Below are 16632 nucleotides of genomic sequence, written 5' to 3'. Positions count from 1 at the left end.
ACAGCCACCCCTACACACCATGCTCCCGGCTCCCACCTGGGTGGCTGGGCTCCGTCCCTGGCCCAAAGGATCGCAGTGGTGGAACAGGCTCCCTTTTTGCTTCTGGAGGTCCAAATCAGGTCGCTTAGGTGTCAAGGTGCCCAATGCCAGGACATAAACCCCGGGCTATGTTGCTTGTGGCCAGGGCTGGAGATGGCGATCCTTCCAGCAGCAGTTTACCTGCATAAGCAAGTCATTAATTAAACCACCTTGGAATAATATATATGGTAGGTGTCCACCTGCTCGAGCTGCCCCAGCGTTGTGATCACAGCTGAAACAGAAACATCTTAAACCTCCATGGCTCAAGAGCCTCAGGAGAGATCAGGGAAGCATCAGAGTAAAGGTGTCTTTAGACAAGATGTCCCATTATCTGGGGGTCCAAGAGATGCGTTGCACCTTCCTAGGCCACAAAGGAAAGATGTGATACATCTTGTAACAAGGTGGTAATGCAAAAAGGCAACCCTGGATATCTTCTGCCCAAAAGGAGACTATCCTGCCCACAACAGGTCCCAACCCTGAACGTCTTCCTGAAGCCCAGGCTTCAGAGATACTAGCATTACGGAGTGAGGGGTAGGATGGGGTACCCACGGGGGCCATGGGATGACTTGTGAGGACAGGGTCACCCCCTGTGCGACATGGAGGGAGCTACTGGGAGGGATTTTTCCCCCAGGCAAGTTGGCTCAGGGCCCTTTGGAGAGGTCACCAAGGCTGTTGGAGATGCCCATCACCTGAGGGCTAACAGATACAGCCCCAGCTCTGGAGGGCTTCCCCCCATTCATAGGGTCAATGTGATGGGCACGAGCGCCGAGACGCCAGAAGTTGCTTTCCCAAACACGCTCATCCTGCCGGGGAGGGATGAGACAGCATTGTGCTTTAAAGAGCATCCCCGACCCTATCAGCGAGAGATGAGATATCCTAATTATGGCAGTACAGGCGAGGATTCGGGCCGTATCAGCCAGCACAGAAAGGTAAACAAGAAATATAACAATGGACCCTTAACACTCATTAGCTGTGTCAGATAATACCTCAATTTTCTCCCTTTGGGGCTTAAAATCTAATTAAGATTTTCCAACAATAAATTTCATTTATGCTCGCTCCCTTTTGTTCTTTTTAGGATTGCACCAAGAAGCAGCCATGAGCCGGCTGCACAGCTCACGGGAAGGCAGCCCACTTCGCACAGCCAGCCTTGGGTCATGCTTGATGGACAAGGGAAACTGAGGCAGGATGGCATCAGGGACTGTGCGGAGGTGAGATCCCACTGGGGAGGTAACACAGTGTCTCTTGCAAAAGATGTTTTTCCAAGGAAAGTGAACTCTGAAGGGGCACTGGCTGGGATAAAACCAAACATTGAGGTTCCGGGGCTAGCCCAAAACACACAGCGGTGAAGCCTCATCTATGACCATGGGAAGGATCCATGGGGAAAGGGACCCACCGAGCCCCTGGCACACCTCCCCTCCAAACCCACATCCAGGCACTGCCGGAGAAACAGCTCGGGCATTTGTCACATATTCAGGGTGTGCACAGGGCAGGGAATAAACTCCTGCTGTTACTCATTATAGGGATGCTGTTTCTAACTCCTTTTGCAACTGCGAGGTAAAAATTAATGGTTTCCCCTCCTCTCGCCACACCCCCAGCCCAAGTGCTGACACGGCGGGAACGTGCAATGACTAATCCTCCTTAAACCCTGCTGAGCAAAGCACTGCCGCTGAACTCCGGGGAGCTTGTTCTTTCCAAACGTTTGACACCTGCAAGAGAAAAGTCTGGGGAGCAGCATCCATCAGGGGCACGAGTAGGGAGGTCCAGGACCCAGCCTGGGGCTGGCTCAGCCTCCAGCTGCCCAAGGGAAGGTGGTAGAAGGGAACAGCTCTGTCGTGATGCTGGGGACAGCAACCATCGTGCCTCTGCACCTGAGGGCTTGACCCCTCCAACTCTTCCGCCTGTTGTATTCTACCCCCATGCAATTTCTCAACTGATGCTGTGATTTCTCAATGCCGAGTCTTGAGGGCATTTTCGAAATGCTTGCCTATGTGAGGCTCTTTGGGGAGATGCCTTTCAGGGTGGGTGTGTTACTGGAAGGCTCCTGTCTTACTCCCAAGAATTTTTGGGTCACCACCCACAAGGGACATTGACAGCTTCACCTGCAGGAAGCACAACAGCAACTCGCAGCAGCACCGAGGTCCAGCTCCAGCCCCCAGCTCCATCCTGGAGGGTTCCTAGCAGTGGGAAGTGGCCTGTTTTGGACTGAGCTCCCCACCAGGACTGTTGTAGCTTCGCTTCAGCAGGTTTTGGTGGTTTAGAAAAACACGGTGTTTTGCAAGCCCCTGCCTGGGGGAGAAGCCTGGGCAGCACCTCCTCCAGGAGAAGCTCAGGGCTTTTAAGGTCATTGGCAAAGGCAGAGGAGCAAGGGACAGACCTTGCAGCAGGAAAGCCCATTCAGGGTTGAATCATGCAGAACAGGTGCTCTGCTAGTGAGAGACAGAGGTACCTCCAGCCCCAACACCCCAGCTGCCTGTTTCTGGCATCACTGCCTGCAAATGGGCCTCCAAAGCACCTCCTGAGCAGAGGCCAGGGCTCCCCCCAGACCCAAACCCATCACAGCTGCCATTTCACAGAAGTCTAAAGACCCCTCTTGCCCCAAGCTCAACATCCAACAGCAGAAAGCAAGAGCAAGAGGTGACTCAGGCACCTCATGTCCTCCTGCCATGTCCTCCTGCCACCTCACCCCCTCGCGTTTGCACAGCCCCAAGCACAGCAGAGCCCCAAAACTATCCTGCTCCCCCCAAACCCAAGGGCTGCCAAAAATGCCCCCATCCCATTCCATTCCTCCACCTGCAGCCCCGGGGTCCCCTTGATTGCAGAGCCCCTTAACCCTTTCCTTGCTGGTCAAGGGGAGGACCTTGCACACTTCTTGGACTAGTGAAGTTCCAGGGAAGGCCAAGGCATTACAGGTCTCTCTCTTCAATCTGCAAATGTCCAGCTTGGGAGCACTTGTTGCTACCATGGTGTCCCAAGCATTTCCCCAGAGCTGTCCCCACCGCAGTGAAAAACAGACCCTGGTTAATGAACAGCCTGGTTGCACCATGGCCGGACACCCCGAGGAGAATCAGCACTGCCTGGAGCAGCCCCCGAGCCACATCCCAGCAACACTGGGAAGCAATTGCCATTCCCAGCCTCCGGCCATGGGAATGGCCCCCTGTTGGCTGTGGGTCTGTGCCCTGTGGCCAGTGGGATTCAGGGAGTGCTGCCTTTCACCTGTCAAGCAGCGCTGGGAAAAGCTGGGTTGGTGCCATGCCTCAGTTTCCCCATCTGGCAAATGGAGGGGAATGATGGTCTCCTCCCAACACAGCTCTTTGCCACTCTGGGGTGGTCCAAATGCTGAGCAAAAAAAATACTCCACCTTTTTCTCTCCTCTATTGACACACAGACACATGCAAGTGTTCTTGGCTTCATCCTGGTGAGGAAATAAGAGATGGATCCTACCCAGGAGGGACCACAGAGGTGATGGGGGTGCTGACAACTGTCTTAACACCCTTCCCACCCTGGCATCGCCTTCCCTGGTGTTCTTCCCTTCCCAAACCGCCCGAAGGCTGGGAGCACTGCGAGATGTCATATGGGCAACAATTCTCTTTATTGCTCACAGGGAAGATATATACAGGGGAAAAGGTTTGTTCTGACATTAAAATGCATGATATTGTAAAAAGGAGGGTGAAATGTGGAGAAGAGAGAGGGTTTTCCATCGGCAGCTCCCTGGAGGGCGGCTGGGGGTGCAGGGAGGTCCCAGGCACCCAGCAGGGACCCCTCCATGTCTGGAGCAGGTAAGCACCCCCTTGGGACTGGGGACCTCAACCTCACTGACCAGGTGGGGTGACCACAAGGCAGGAGAGGTGGCACCTCGGGACCTCTCCTGGGGGCCGATGCCTGCATGGACACCAGCCCCTGAGGCAGAAGAGCACATCCTGAATGTGGGAATGGAAAAGATCAGGAGATGGTGGTGCCGTGGAGAGGTCGGGAAGCCGCTGCGCAAGGGGGATGCCGGTGTAGAAGGTCCCTGTGAAAATGCCCATCACGACAGCAGGAAGCAAAGTGAGAGGAGGAAGGAGGGCAGCCGGCCAGGACACATGCTACATGGCGGTGGTGATCACCCTCTCCTCGACCTCCAGGGTGTTCTCGTAGGCGTGCTGGCTCTCTTTGGACCTACATCGGGAGGGAAAACCACAACGCTGAGCTCACTCCCAGCAAGACCAGCCTTCCCAGAGGCACCACCAGGGCCCTGACCTTGCTGGTGCCTGCCATGCATTGAGCAAGGGGTGAGCTGGGGAGGGCAGGAGGAGTCGCCCTGCCAGAAGGAGAGCCAAGCGTGGGGTGGGAATTGCTCTAATTTCTAGCGAGGGCTGTTTTGACAGTCAACATCTGCGTGGTGACCTATGGCCACTTTTGGTCATTTTCTCTGTTTGAGAGGTGTGATGTAGTGTAAGAAAAATGTGGTGTAGCAAGTTGCAAGGTGGTGGATGGACCATGGGGCTCAGCTGCAGGGATGGGGAGAGACCAGGAAGGAGGGGATACACCCTCACTGCCTTCTGCTTAGTCCCTGGAGAAGATAAAAGCCCTAAAACCAGATACATGAGAGATGTGAAACCCTGAGTGGGAGAGACCGTGGCTCTGCATGTCTGAGGGGTCCCCAGGGGGATGGAGCAGAGCCTGGGAGCCATGGGTAGGAGGTCTGAGCAAGTCCTTCACCTGAAGTCAGCTGCAGCAGTTAGGTATCTCGTTTCATGACCATTGGATGTGATGGTATCCTGCTTGTCCTCGATGCTTACCACTGTTTCAACGTTTTCCCTGGAGGGGGAGAAGAGAGGAGCTGAGAGAGAGCAACGGAGGGCCTGTGCCAGGGAGCAGCTTGTGATGGTGACAACACAGCAGAAGGGACTGCTCCAATGCCATGGAGACAATAGGGGACCTGGACACATGATCCTGGCCTCGGATACCCAGCTCAGCCCCCTTCCCAGCAGGACATGGGTGAGGGGAGACACCCTTGCAGCAGGTTTGCAGGAGCCGTGCCCTGACGCTGAGTCCAACCCCTGGCTCTGGAGCTGGTACTCCCAACACCGGGCTGGCAGTCAGCAAGACTCATTTGTCAATACGTGGGATTGTTTTCTCCTGCTAACTGGTTTTTCCAGTCTTCTTCTATGTAATCTGTTGCAAAATAGTCCCCTATGGGTCCCCACTGACACCGAGAGAAATGCCGAGGCTCTGCCAGTGCCGCAGCCCTGGCGCAGGAGGGGTGCACGCCTGCACGTCTGTGTGTGCAAAGCCAAGCTGCTTTCTCTCAGATATCTCTCAGACTCTGGATCACTCGCAGAAGGAACCATGGCTCAACCTCAGACAGAGCCTAAAAGCTCAGCTCTGGAGCGAGCTTGTGGCACAAACGGTGCTGGTGGGGCTTAGCTGCGGAGGGTGGGTGCAGGTCCACGCTGCGTGCACATCCCTACCTCCTCCAGTGCTCGCCCAAGGGCAATTTCAGAGGCTTTTCCGAGGAACAGACTGGCATAAACAGGCAGCAGTTTGAGCTGATAGCTGCTGTCACAGTGACAGTGCGGAGCTGGCAGCGCGCCAGGCTGCTGAGCCTCGCTGACAGCTCTTCTGAAGAGAGGCCAGATTAATTAAAACAAGTCGCCAATCCCCCTTCAAGCCCTCCTCAGAACCCTCTGCCTCCGGGCTGGGAAGAGGCAGACGGGCACAGACAGAGGTGGAAACACCATCCCTGCCTCCCGCTCCATGGGCTGGGGACTCCTCCACTTGGAGGACAAAGGTTCCTCTTTGGGAAACAAAGATTGCAGTTGCAAATCAGGCCATATAAATATATATATATATACACACACACACAGAGACATTGCATTATGCATTAGCCCTGAATGCATCCCAAAGGGCCCCCTTTAGGTGCATCTGGGGCAGCAGCTGACCTGCTGAGCATCGGGGTACATCCCAAGTCCTCACCTCCTCAGCCTGGAGAGGCTGCAGGGATGCACAGATACAAGAAGACTCCAGCACCCTTGGGTGCAAAGCCCAAAGCACCCATGCAGATGCAGAGGAACTGGGAACCAGGCTATAGGGCACTTTCGATCTTCATCCCCTGTTGACTTTGGGCTCAGATTCAAGATCAAGTTACTGCAACTTAGCCAGTTAGCCTGGGTTGGCTGAGCAGGAGCGGCAGCCTGTGGCTTTGCTCAGCCAGCAGCAGGCAAGAGGTAACCGGCCCCACAGAACCTTTTTCTGGTGAAAAAGCCACCCAGTTTGCCTGTGCCATGCCTGGGTGGAGACCACTGCCTCGGCTTGGCTGCCTCCCACTCTCTGTCTCCTCCCAGTGCCCGCTGCTGACTTGGCCTAGTCTGCTTTGCAAACGAAGCTGGTTTGGGCTTTTTTCCTATGGATATAAGGCACCTGGGAACTGCACCCCCAAATCCATAGGAAAACAGACTCAGGCCAGCCCCCTGAGACACGTGCCCATGTAAACTAGCCACCACGCTGCGGCTCTCCCGTCTTTCTTGCAGCAGCATCTGAGAGCTGTTTGGCGGTGGCCCTGAGCAGGGTGCAGCGGGGACGGATGGTGTATGCTCGCACCTGGCAATAAGTAACAGGGAGTGGAGACCAGGACAGTGAGAAGAGGACAGGGAGACCAGGGCAGGGAGTCTTTGCTCTCCCTGCCTGGCAGCAATCACAGTGTTCCCAGCCCTGGCACGGGGACGGAGGCAGCTGGAAGTGACCCATGCAGAGGCAGCTAAACCCAACCCAAAGCAACCCCCAGGGCTCCCCCACTTACACTTTCTCCTTACACCACAACCTATTGACCACGAAAGCAATGGCCACCAGGACCAGAAACACAACCACTGCGATGACACCCTGCGACCATGGCTGGAGGTTGCCCCGGGCTGCCGAAAAAAAGAAGGATACGTGTTAGAAATACATCCTCAGGCTTTATCTGGTTGGCTGAGCTTCTCCCATCCAGCTTCACCAATACCCAACCAAGAGCTCAGTCCTGCAAAGCTGAGCAGAGCGTGTTGCTGTTAATCCAGGCAGGCTTACCTGGGTGATAGCAATGAAATAAAGTGCAAATAACAGCGGTTGCACTGGTGTTTGCATGTGGAGCCCGGTGCCTTGCAGCTTTGGGGCCCCGTATATACATACAGATGTGTGCGCAGTGGGGTGCAGATGACCCTGGGATGGGGGAACAAAGGGCTGGGGGGACATGGAGGGAGGGAGGGAGGGAGGGAGGGAGGATGTCTGCCCAAAGTGGCAGGGGAAAGAAGGCAGAGGGGTTTCAGCAAACTGTTTATTCTCCATCCCCAGAAGCCCCAGAAGTTCCTGGGTTATTTTCCAAATACTGCCTGATAAATAAGGACCCCATGACAGGGATGGTGTAAATTTGGTTGTCACTCTGGCAGCCAACTATTGCTGGCATGGGTTTTGGTAAAATGTACCACTCAACAAGTTGCCAGAGCAGCAAACCCATTTATGATGGGGAAATTGAAGGCTGAAGTGTCAGTTTCCATTGCAAAGGCCAGGCGGGGCTGGCAGGATGGCAGCTGGGGGGGGTGCAGGGGGCAGCCGGGAGCTGGCCAGAGCATCGCCCCCACCCTGGGGTGGGACAGACTCACAGGTTCATTTTTCTCTAGCCAGACCTAAGCAGCGATCCTGTCATGGGTGGGAAGGCAGAGAGATGCATTCCTGGACACAGGAGAAACTCACAGGCAGGGCAATAAGAAGAGGAAACCTTTTCCCAGTCCATGCTGGGACGGCTGCTCCTCTCCTCCCACCAGCTTTCGGGCGACGGAGCACTCAGACGTAGTCAAACCCACCCTTAAGTGTTGTTGCATCAGCACCAAAAGGAGACCTTGTCCACACAGACACATCCCTTTGGGATTTAATCCCTATTTATTCAGGCACGACTTTTCCTTTTCCTGCTGAGAGGATGCTCCTCACCAGCCCCAGCATCAGACTCAGACCCCTGGGCCCCAGCCCCTACCACTGGCACCCGCAAAGCCAAGACGCCCCAGGACAAGTGCATGGGTACTTCAGTCTAACTCAGGAGCTTTACGCTAGCTGAACATTCATCTGTCTCAGGAGAGACAAATCTCTGCTATAAACAGCAAATAATCTTTACTAGAGGCAATAAATGTGAGCTGTGTGCTCCACGTGTGCAGACTCCTCATCCACAGCCAGCTCCACACCGGCTGACAGCCCTCACCTCCTTCCTCTGGTTTTGGGGAGGGGACTGTCCTTTGTTGAGACCTCCAGCACCTTGAATCCTTACTGCAAGAGGATTTATTTAAAAGCAAAACAAAGCAAAACAAACCAGAGCTCTCTTTTCCTTTTGGAAGTGAAATCAGCCTGGCCAAATGATTCACTGCCCGTGCCAGTTCGGAAAGCGGTGGCACCCCCGAGTGAGCGGCCAGGAGAGCAGCCCCAAACAACGGCCTCCAGCCCCCCTGCCTCCCCACAGACACTTGCTGTGTTTACTGCAAGGTCCCAGGGCCAAAACTCAAGTGGGAGGAATTCAGGCAGAAATTCCCTCTTGTATCAGCGTGTTTCGGCTGAAATCCCATTGTATCAGCGGGCTGCTGGGAGGGGTACCGGGGGGTGGTGGCAGCAAGAAAGGGCAGAGCTTGGTCCCCTCCTGCCCTACCTGATGGGCGGGAGATGCTCCCGTCCTGTTGCCCACCACCCCCATGGGCGCAACCCCAAACACACCTATTGCCTCCAGGCTGAGCTTTGGCCCGCTTTGCTTCCTCCCTCGCTCTGCCCTTGGATGTTATCTCAGCCATGTTTATTTATTAATTGTGGTTTATTTTTCCTGCCAGGGCCAAGGTTTCCAGCCTAAGCCTAGGAGGGGATGGTCAGGTCCAGCTCTTGGTGATGCTTCTGCTGTGGTTAAGGGAGTTCAAGGCCAACTGGAGAATGAAGTCAGCGATGACTGAAATCACCAATTTTGCATCTTGCGATCTTCAAGCAAAGGAGGGGAGAAGATAAGTGGTAGGAAACCTCCTCCGAGCAGCCGTGCTCAGCAGGTACTGTATGTTTTTGCAAGCAAAACCTCACTCAGGTGGCTGTTTCCACCAGATTTCAGAGCATCCAAAGCCAAAAGGCAAAATATCAAACCAAAGATCAAGGGGTTCTGACTTTGAGAGATCACGCAGAGCCTGGCTGCAAGGGGACAGGAGGATGGCAAGGGGGAATGGCAAATGCCTCCACATCAGGCTGAAATACCACCCCCTCCCGCGAGCACAGGGAACTTGTGTGGGCATAAGAAAGGAGGAATGAGAACCAGGCGGAGGCAAGAGCTCGATAGCATCTGCTCCAGGCAGGCGGTGCCCCACCTGAGCACACCTTGCTGCCCTGCCAGGAGGGATGGCCGAAAGGATGAGCCTCACCTGTGGAAACGGGGCTGTGCTCCTGGAAAAATGCTTTACCAGGGCTGTCCCTCCTGGGACAGCCTGTCCCTCAGGCTCTGCCACCTCCTCTCTGTTCCACCTAACACCAATGATGGGTTTTTCCCCTCCCGAACAAGATCTTCTAAGCCAAACTAAGCAACGTGGGATCTGGACCCCTGGCAGACGTGTGTCCACGCATCTGCAGCTACAGGTCAGACTGAGGGAAGTGCCAATGCCAATATAAGCCCTTACACGTGCTGTAACTCCATTTCCATACTCCGTGGCTGGTTTGAAGACACAGATCTGCTTTTTCATACGTCTTCCCCGAGTGCTTGGAAAGCATCGGCTGGCCCCTGGCTTTTCTCCTCTCCGAGAAAGCTATGCCAGGCTCTGAATCTCATTAAAGGTTTTTTTCTTTTTTCTCTTTCCAGGCAACAGCAAAACTTTCAATCCTGCTGACGGTGGAGACCCCAGACTGTTAAATCCTCAGCAAGTTGGTAAACAAGTACAGGAAGAGTGGTCAGGGCTGGGGCATCAGAAGGAGAAAGGGGGAGGGAATTTTCCAGGACTTTGGCAGCATCAGATGAGTTCTGATTACTCCTTATTATTTCTAGCATTAGACAAGTCCTTCCATGAATTTCCTAAAAATAATGCCCTAGCCGTAGGAAGTTCCTCTGTTAAGTCTCTGGAAAGGGAACGGGAGGGCAATTTGCAGAGGAAAATATTTGCTTCCTCACCTCGGCAATGATCAAAATTACAGATTAACAGGAAAACCTGCGAGCTCGGGGAATGACCCAGCACAACACTTGCCCAGGGACGAGAGCGAGAAGAAAGAAAGAAAAAAAAAAAAAGAAAAAAAGCCTTAAGAAAACAGATTACTCATCTTGGTACACAGTCCTGCCGGAGGTAAATCAGAGCTGCTTTATCTCCATGTAAGCAGAAGAAATAAACCTCGGAGAGCAGTTTCAGCCATCGGCAAAACAGGCAGAAAGTCTCCGTGTCCCGGCTCTGGTAAAACCTCCCAACCCACCAGACACTCACCCGTCCCTGTTGCCCACTGATGTGAAGCCGGAGCTGAAGCTTGGGTGGGAGCTGGGATGTTTTTTCTCTTCCCAAGTGGCCCTTTCGCAGTTGTCCCTTGTCCCCAGAGCCACCCCACCAAGCAGCCCCCACCTGCCTGGGGCTCAGCAAACCTTCCCACCTCCCCCTTGCCTCAGTTTCCCCGGGAGGCCAGGCAGCTGCCTGCACTTACCTTCCTGGCAGCAGGCAGGCTCCAGCGCCAGGAGCAGCCCCAGGAGGAGGAGGAGGAGGCAGCGGGCAGGCATGGCAGCAGGCAGGGCCACGGGCTCTCGGGGCACGGAGGAGCAGCCGAGCGCGGCCCCTCCTCGCAGGGCGCTGAGCTTGGGCACGCCGCCCTCCCACAGGAATGAGCGCTTGGTCAATTATCAAACGTATTAACGAGGGAGGCTGATGCTCACACCTGGTTATTCAAATCCTGCTGCGGGAAGGGGTGGAAGGAGGTGCCTCTTTCTTTCTCTGGCGGAGGCTGGCGGGGAATTTGGGGCATGGTGACTTGAACCTGACAATCCCCTTAGGGCATTGAAGGGGACTCAGGCATAAAAGATTTGCATCGGTCCAGGAGGAAGAAGCAACACCCAGACGGGTAAATCTTTCCCCCAGCGTGGCTGCAGCACTTGGGGAACGTGGCTGAACAGGACCTGGGTGTCCCCCAAGTCCCCCTCCCCACAGCAGGAGAGCCCGGGGGGTTCAGCAATGCCCAGGTCTGACACCCCTTCCCACCCCACAGAACCCCGGGTCCCGGGGATGCGTGGAGCTGCCTGCCACAGCCCCTGCTTGCTTCCTTGCTCTTTTCTTTTCAGCAAGTGTCATTAACAACCCAGCAGAACACATTTGCGGCTTAAAAACAACCATTTAATAAACCAGACTCGATGCCAAGTACGGCCTCCCGCCTCCCACACCTTATTTAATGGAGAGATTGCTAAACAGAGCAAACACAGTGTTCATTTCATTGAGCCTTCAGGGCTGTTTCCAAAATTTCTTCGACACCAGAAGAGGTAGAAACACCAGCAGACTTGTAGCATCTAGAGAGGCTGGCCCTTCCCATCAGCTGCACAGATGCTGTGGGATGGGGGAAGCTTGCAGGTCCCGGGTTAAGCAGCTTCCCAGCCCATGCCAGGTTTGGATGGCTGACAAACCCATCCCACAGGAAGAATAAAAGCTATTTGGCTTCATGGATGTGCAGCTTCCCAAAGGAAATTTTAAAATTGTGAGCCAATGGTTCCGTCGTCACTCTTCTCGCAGTGTGTCATAGCGTTTCCATAAGCCCAGCCCCACAGGGCTGCTGAGCGTCCCCCCTGGCGGCATCTGAGCTCCCAGCCTCCGGGTCTGGTGGTGTCCCCCCACATCCCAGGGGAGGTCCCTGGGTGCTGAGTCCCCACATGGGCACCCACATGGGACCCGTACTCGGGAACACGCAGCACACTCAGGAATACATACCCACCGGTGCAGGATTTCCCTCCTTCACCCCTCCTCTTTCCCCTGGGTCTAGAATAATGTCATTTATCCTCAAAACAAGCTGGAGCTGGCTTGAGCTGTACAAGACTGAAGGCCAGTTCCCGGCTCTCTCCCAAAGTCCTTTCCATGGCCAAATCCTCACCTGCAACATGGGATAATCCCATTCCCAGCCCTGCTAGTTTTTGCTTACAAACTCCTTAGGGCAGGGACTCTCCCGCTGCACTCGGCAAGGAAGTGACACAACAGGGACCTGCCCATAATAAAGCCCTATAAAAGCAATCTAATCCTGTTACTGAGGAAAAGGAATGGCTTGCGAAGGAATAAAAATGAGCGTGAACTTTGAGTTCCCCATGACTTGCTTCCATGTTATCTCCCTGGGAAAGCACGCAGAGCTTGCGATCTTTGCTGCCTGCTTGTTGCTTGTCTCTTAGCAAAAGCCCAGAAAAAAAAAAAAAAAAGCTGTTTAGAGCAGAAGGCTTTATCAGCAGATCAAGAAGTCCTAGAGAAGCCAGTCCTGCTGCTGCCCTTAAAAATTCAAGGTCCGAGACACCTCTCTGCTATTGCTATCTACCCCCCAGTCACACCTGGGGCTGCAGCAGGTTGCTCATGGGGTTCCTCCTGGTCCTCCTCCACACGTACTCCACGTTGCCTGCTCGCCCCAGGGCTCTGCCCGGCCCAGCTCCAGGGACCCTGGGCTGATTTTCCAAGGATAGGGAATGTCTCAAGGATTCAACCATGTCCTACAGTGTGCTGGGGGGATGGGATGGGACAGACCAGATGAAGGCAGGGCTGCTGTGCCTTCCAGACAATGGTCTTGCTATCAGCTCCCTCCTGAGGAGCAAATAACACTTTACCATTGCACATTCCAACTTGTATAAGAAATTTAAGGACATTTAATTATTTAATTGTTCTGGGCTTGCTGATGAGGCCAGAGAATCACTCGTTTGCTTATCTCAAAGCTCCCCTGGGCTCCAGTGCACCTCCTTTAGCCCACGGCAGCTATTAGGAAGGTATGTGCTATTGTGGCTGAAAGCGCCTGTGGCACCTGCTTGGTTGCATATCCATGGATCTGGCCTGGGGGATGAGAAAAGCAAGTCACTGTAATGGCAGCAGCCTTTTTGCAGAGACAAAGTCAGAAATTTTGGCAAATAATTTGCCATCCAGCTTGTCCTTTTGTCGCTGTGGCTTGGGAGTTGAAGAGGTGAGAAGCAATGTGTTTCTGCTGCAGCATGCTGGAAATCTTGCTGTCTCTCACGTTGATGCCTTCAGCATCGCCCTGTCGTGGTGAGGCAAAGCCCTGCAGGTCCATTTTACAGGCGAGGGAAACTGAGGCACGGAAGGGCAAACCACCTTGGCAGCAATTGGTCAAAGCCAACTGGAGCCGGAGCCAGCTCAGCTCTCTCCCAGCGACTCAGGTGAGCAGTTGACTGTACAACAGCTCTTGGACTTTCAGGATTTATGCTGATACCATCCAAAATTTGGTGGTTTTTTCCCCTAAGAAATATGTTGGGTTTAGCCAAAATGAACATTTGCTCAAAGCAACATTCCTGAGCCTAAAATGTGTTCCTGGGTGATACGGCTCAGCACACAGGTGCCAGTTCTTCTTTGAAAAACATTGTGGGGCTCTGCGTTTTAATGGAGTTTATTTTTCTTTCTCCTTCACTTCCTTCCTTCCTTCCTCCCTTCTTCCTTCCATCCTTCATCCTCTCCATCTCCTCCCCCTCTCTTAGAAAGAGACATAAAAATAGAGAAAATAGATGAGAGCAAGCCTGAACAGCCCCTAAAGAAGAGATTGTATTCTTTCTAGAAAAAGAAAGTAATGATGAAATTGTTACATTACAATAGCTGCTCCAAAAAGAAAAAAATAAAAAACACAAGCGCAATTTTAAATTACTTGTTTCTTTTAACATTTTCCGCCAAAAACAAATACTCCTCGGTTGTCCCAGAATTCTCTCATTTCCCATCGACACTGGCTTTCAAATCCAGCCTGGGATGGAAGCTGCCAGGGGAGAGCCAGGGGCTACCGCTGCTATACGAAGGGCATTTTCTTGACCCAGTGTGCCAGTGTGGATAAACCGCAGAAGAAAGGCTTTTCATCCACCACAGCTCTGTGTCTTCACTTCCCCGCTTTGAAAATGCCTTTAAACAGCAATATATTTTGTTATTTATGTGCTGATGAAAATCCCGATGTCCATGATGTGGCAATGGGGCACGGTCACTGTCCTCCCCCCGCCAGCCCAGGGTTCAGTTGGGCCATTTGCTCCCCTCCTGCACACACTCACAGGTCCAAGAAAAAAAATCACCTCTCAGCATTTTATCAGATATTTTATTAGACCATTCATGAGTCTCCTGGGACTGATGCTAATAGCAAGCCTTGAATAAACAGCAGGGAGAGGGGGTGGCCGTGATCCCTCCTGGACCCTTGTTTGGGGAGGATGGGGATTTTCCCCTTCTCCTCCCAGGCAGCCTGGATGCTCCAGCGGGGTCAGGCAGGACCGCTCCTGGCAGGGCACTGGCTGGGAGCTGGTACCCAGCAGCCATCCGAGATGGGGCCCAGAAACAGCACCAGCATCGGGCACTAGGTAGGGCCGTGCTACGTCCTTCATTTTCCCTCAAGATCTGCTCAGTAGCATCACCGTGGCCCATGCGCATTTCATGGGACGCTCTGGATGATGTTTTTACACCAGCTGGTTTTTGGATCAGGTCTCTGGACAGCGTTCACACTGGCCACCATCCGTGCTGGGTCCCAGCGGGTGATGATGCTGCTCTGTACATCTAAGGGCAGCAGTGGGCTCTCTCCTCTATCCATTTGCGCACAGTTGCCAGGATTTGTCCTCTCAGAGCTCCCTGCTCCTCTGTCCATGGGGTAAATAGGTGCCAGGGGTCTGACAGCATGTACACACCAGCCTCAGGTCCTGCAACCTTGAGAAATTAGGCTGAGGGAACACCTACCCGATCTGTCCCACCTTGCCCTGGGCTGGGAGGAATCAAGCTAAAAGTCCTGAAACAAGAAGAAAATCCACCTGCCTCTGGTCTGCCTTACTGGTGGGGGATGAGCCTGAATCCGTGATTCCCTCTCGGCTTTCCCATCTGTTCAGAGGGCATTTTGCACCCCTAATCATCCCTGAGCGCAGAGGAAAGTGCTACTGCATCGCTGGAGTGGCAGACAGCTGGGATCCCAATACATGATGCTCAGAAAGGGAGAAGGGAGCTGACTTCTCTCTGGATATTCCCTCCTGCCCAGCGATATCGAATGGAATGAATAATTTACTATCCGATCATCTCTAATCTTCGTCCCATAAAATCAGCAGCAAGCTGGGAGGGTTTTTGAAGCCTCCAGCTGCATTTGCTGATAAGACATGAGGCAGGAAAGATTGGAAGCCTATAAAAATGATAATCTCAGGCTTCGGTGTAACTTGGTGGAAGGGTTTTCTCCTATCCTTTCATTAAGGATGGATTTAATGATCTTCCTTAAATAACAACAAGCCTCCTCATGAGGAATCTCCCATCCGAAAACTGATTGCATCGTCATTAGGAAATAGGAGGCCAAGCAGCCAGAAAAAAATAGCTGGAGCACAGGTTAGCACAAGGGCCAAGTCCCTGCAGAGTGAATGGCATCTGCCTTTATGGCGTGGGAGGAAAGGGGGTGATCGGAGGCAATTTCCAAACACAGAGCGAAGCTTTAGGCATTGGGGCTCTGCCTGGGAGAGCTGGGCACGGGCACCATGCCGAGCTGCTGGCCACAAGGCTGACCATGACCCTGCCTGCGGAGCAAAGGCCCATCATCCATCACCCCACGCAGACCTCCCTGGTGCAAAGAGAAATACAGATCTCATTTCAGTCTGGTTTGGTACAGCACCCTCCTCTCCATCCCAAATTTGGTGAGACTGGCTATTGCCTGGGAGAAGAAAGGAAAGGGAAATCCCAACTCGTCAACAATTTCCATGTGAATCTCAACCAAGATGGCCAAGAGGAGGAAAAGGAAAGAGTTGGCTGGCTTGGTGGGGGTGGATAGTTTCAGGAAATAATTATCCCAGATGCCAGAATAGGAGAAAATTGAAAGTGTAAACTACAATCAGATGTTAAGTTGCTTTTCTTCTGCTAATTGAAATAATGTTTTCTCTGCTACCCACCACTCTACCCCTTTCAGATGCTAATCCCTATCAAACACGGACTTACAATTACAAATTCATAGGCATCTTTCCCAGGAGCAGAAATTGCTTTGCCCTGTAACCTCTAAGATGAGGTCTTAATAGGAATTCACGAGCAGTCGCTGGTAAAGCTTCATTAGCCGGAGAGAATAGACAAGGGCAAGTTGCAGTGCTCCCTAACCACTCTAGGGAAAAATTAATTTAAATTACTTTGTAAAGTAACAAGGCCAGATAATGTGCTTCTTTCTTGGATTATTGTTTTCCAACACCCTAATGCGCTCGTAGATTAGGTTGCTTTGCCTGTCTTGATGGTGGTCCATGCTAAGTTGTGGTTTATGGAGAGCAGAAGCCTTTGGAAGGAGAAACATCAACCCCTTGGACCAGAGCTGGATGGGGACAGGGTGAGGATCTGGCTGCTTCTCACCAGGTTGGGTTGTTCAGAGGCTGGTGTGGAAGGAGGCAGGAGCCCACCCCCCGCCCCC

The 16632-nt window shown here is 53.2% G+C and overlaps 1 protein-coding gene across 1 annotated transcript; it reads right to left on the bottom strand.

The window, feature by feature from the left end:
- Positions 1 to 3700: 3700 nt before the first annotated feature.
- On the bottom strand, positions 3701 to 10789 carry PDZK1IP1 (PDZK1 interacting protein 1). Its single transcript, XM_009638793.2, has 4 exons — positions 10717 to 10789; positions 6857 to 6965; positions 4777 to 4875; positions 3701 to 4233 (listed from the first exon to the last, which is right to left on the bottom strand). Exons 1-4 carry the CDS (start codon positions 10787 to 10789, stop codon positions 4161 to 4163), a joined length of 354 nt encoding a protein of 117 aa, XP_009637088.1. The 3' UTR covers positions 3701 to 4160.
- Between the last annotated feature and the right edge of the window lie 5843 nt (positions 10790 to 16632).

Source organism: Egretta garzetta, unplaced genomic scaffold (assembly GCF_000687185.1).
Source record: "Egretta garzetta isolate BGI_Z169 unplaced genomic scaffold, ASM68718v1 scaffold145, whole genome shotgun sequence".
NCBI classification, from domain to species: Eukaryota; Metazoa; Chordata; class Aves; order Pelecaniformes; family Ardeidae; genus Egretta; species Egretta garzetta.
Note: the sequence above shows the minus strand (reverse complement) of the source record. Positions and strands in the feature narration are given on the sequence as shown.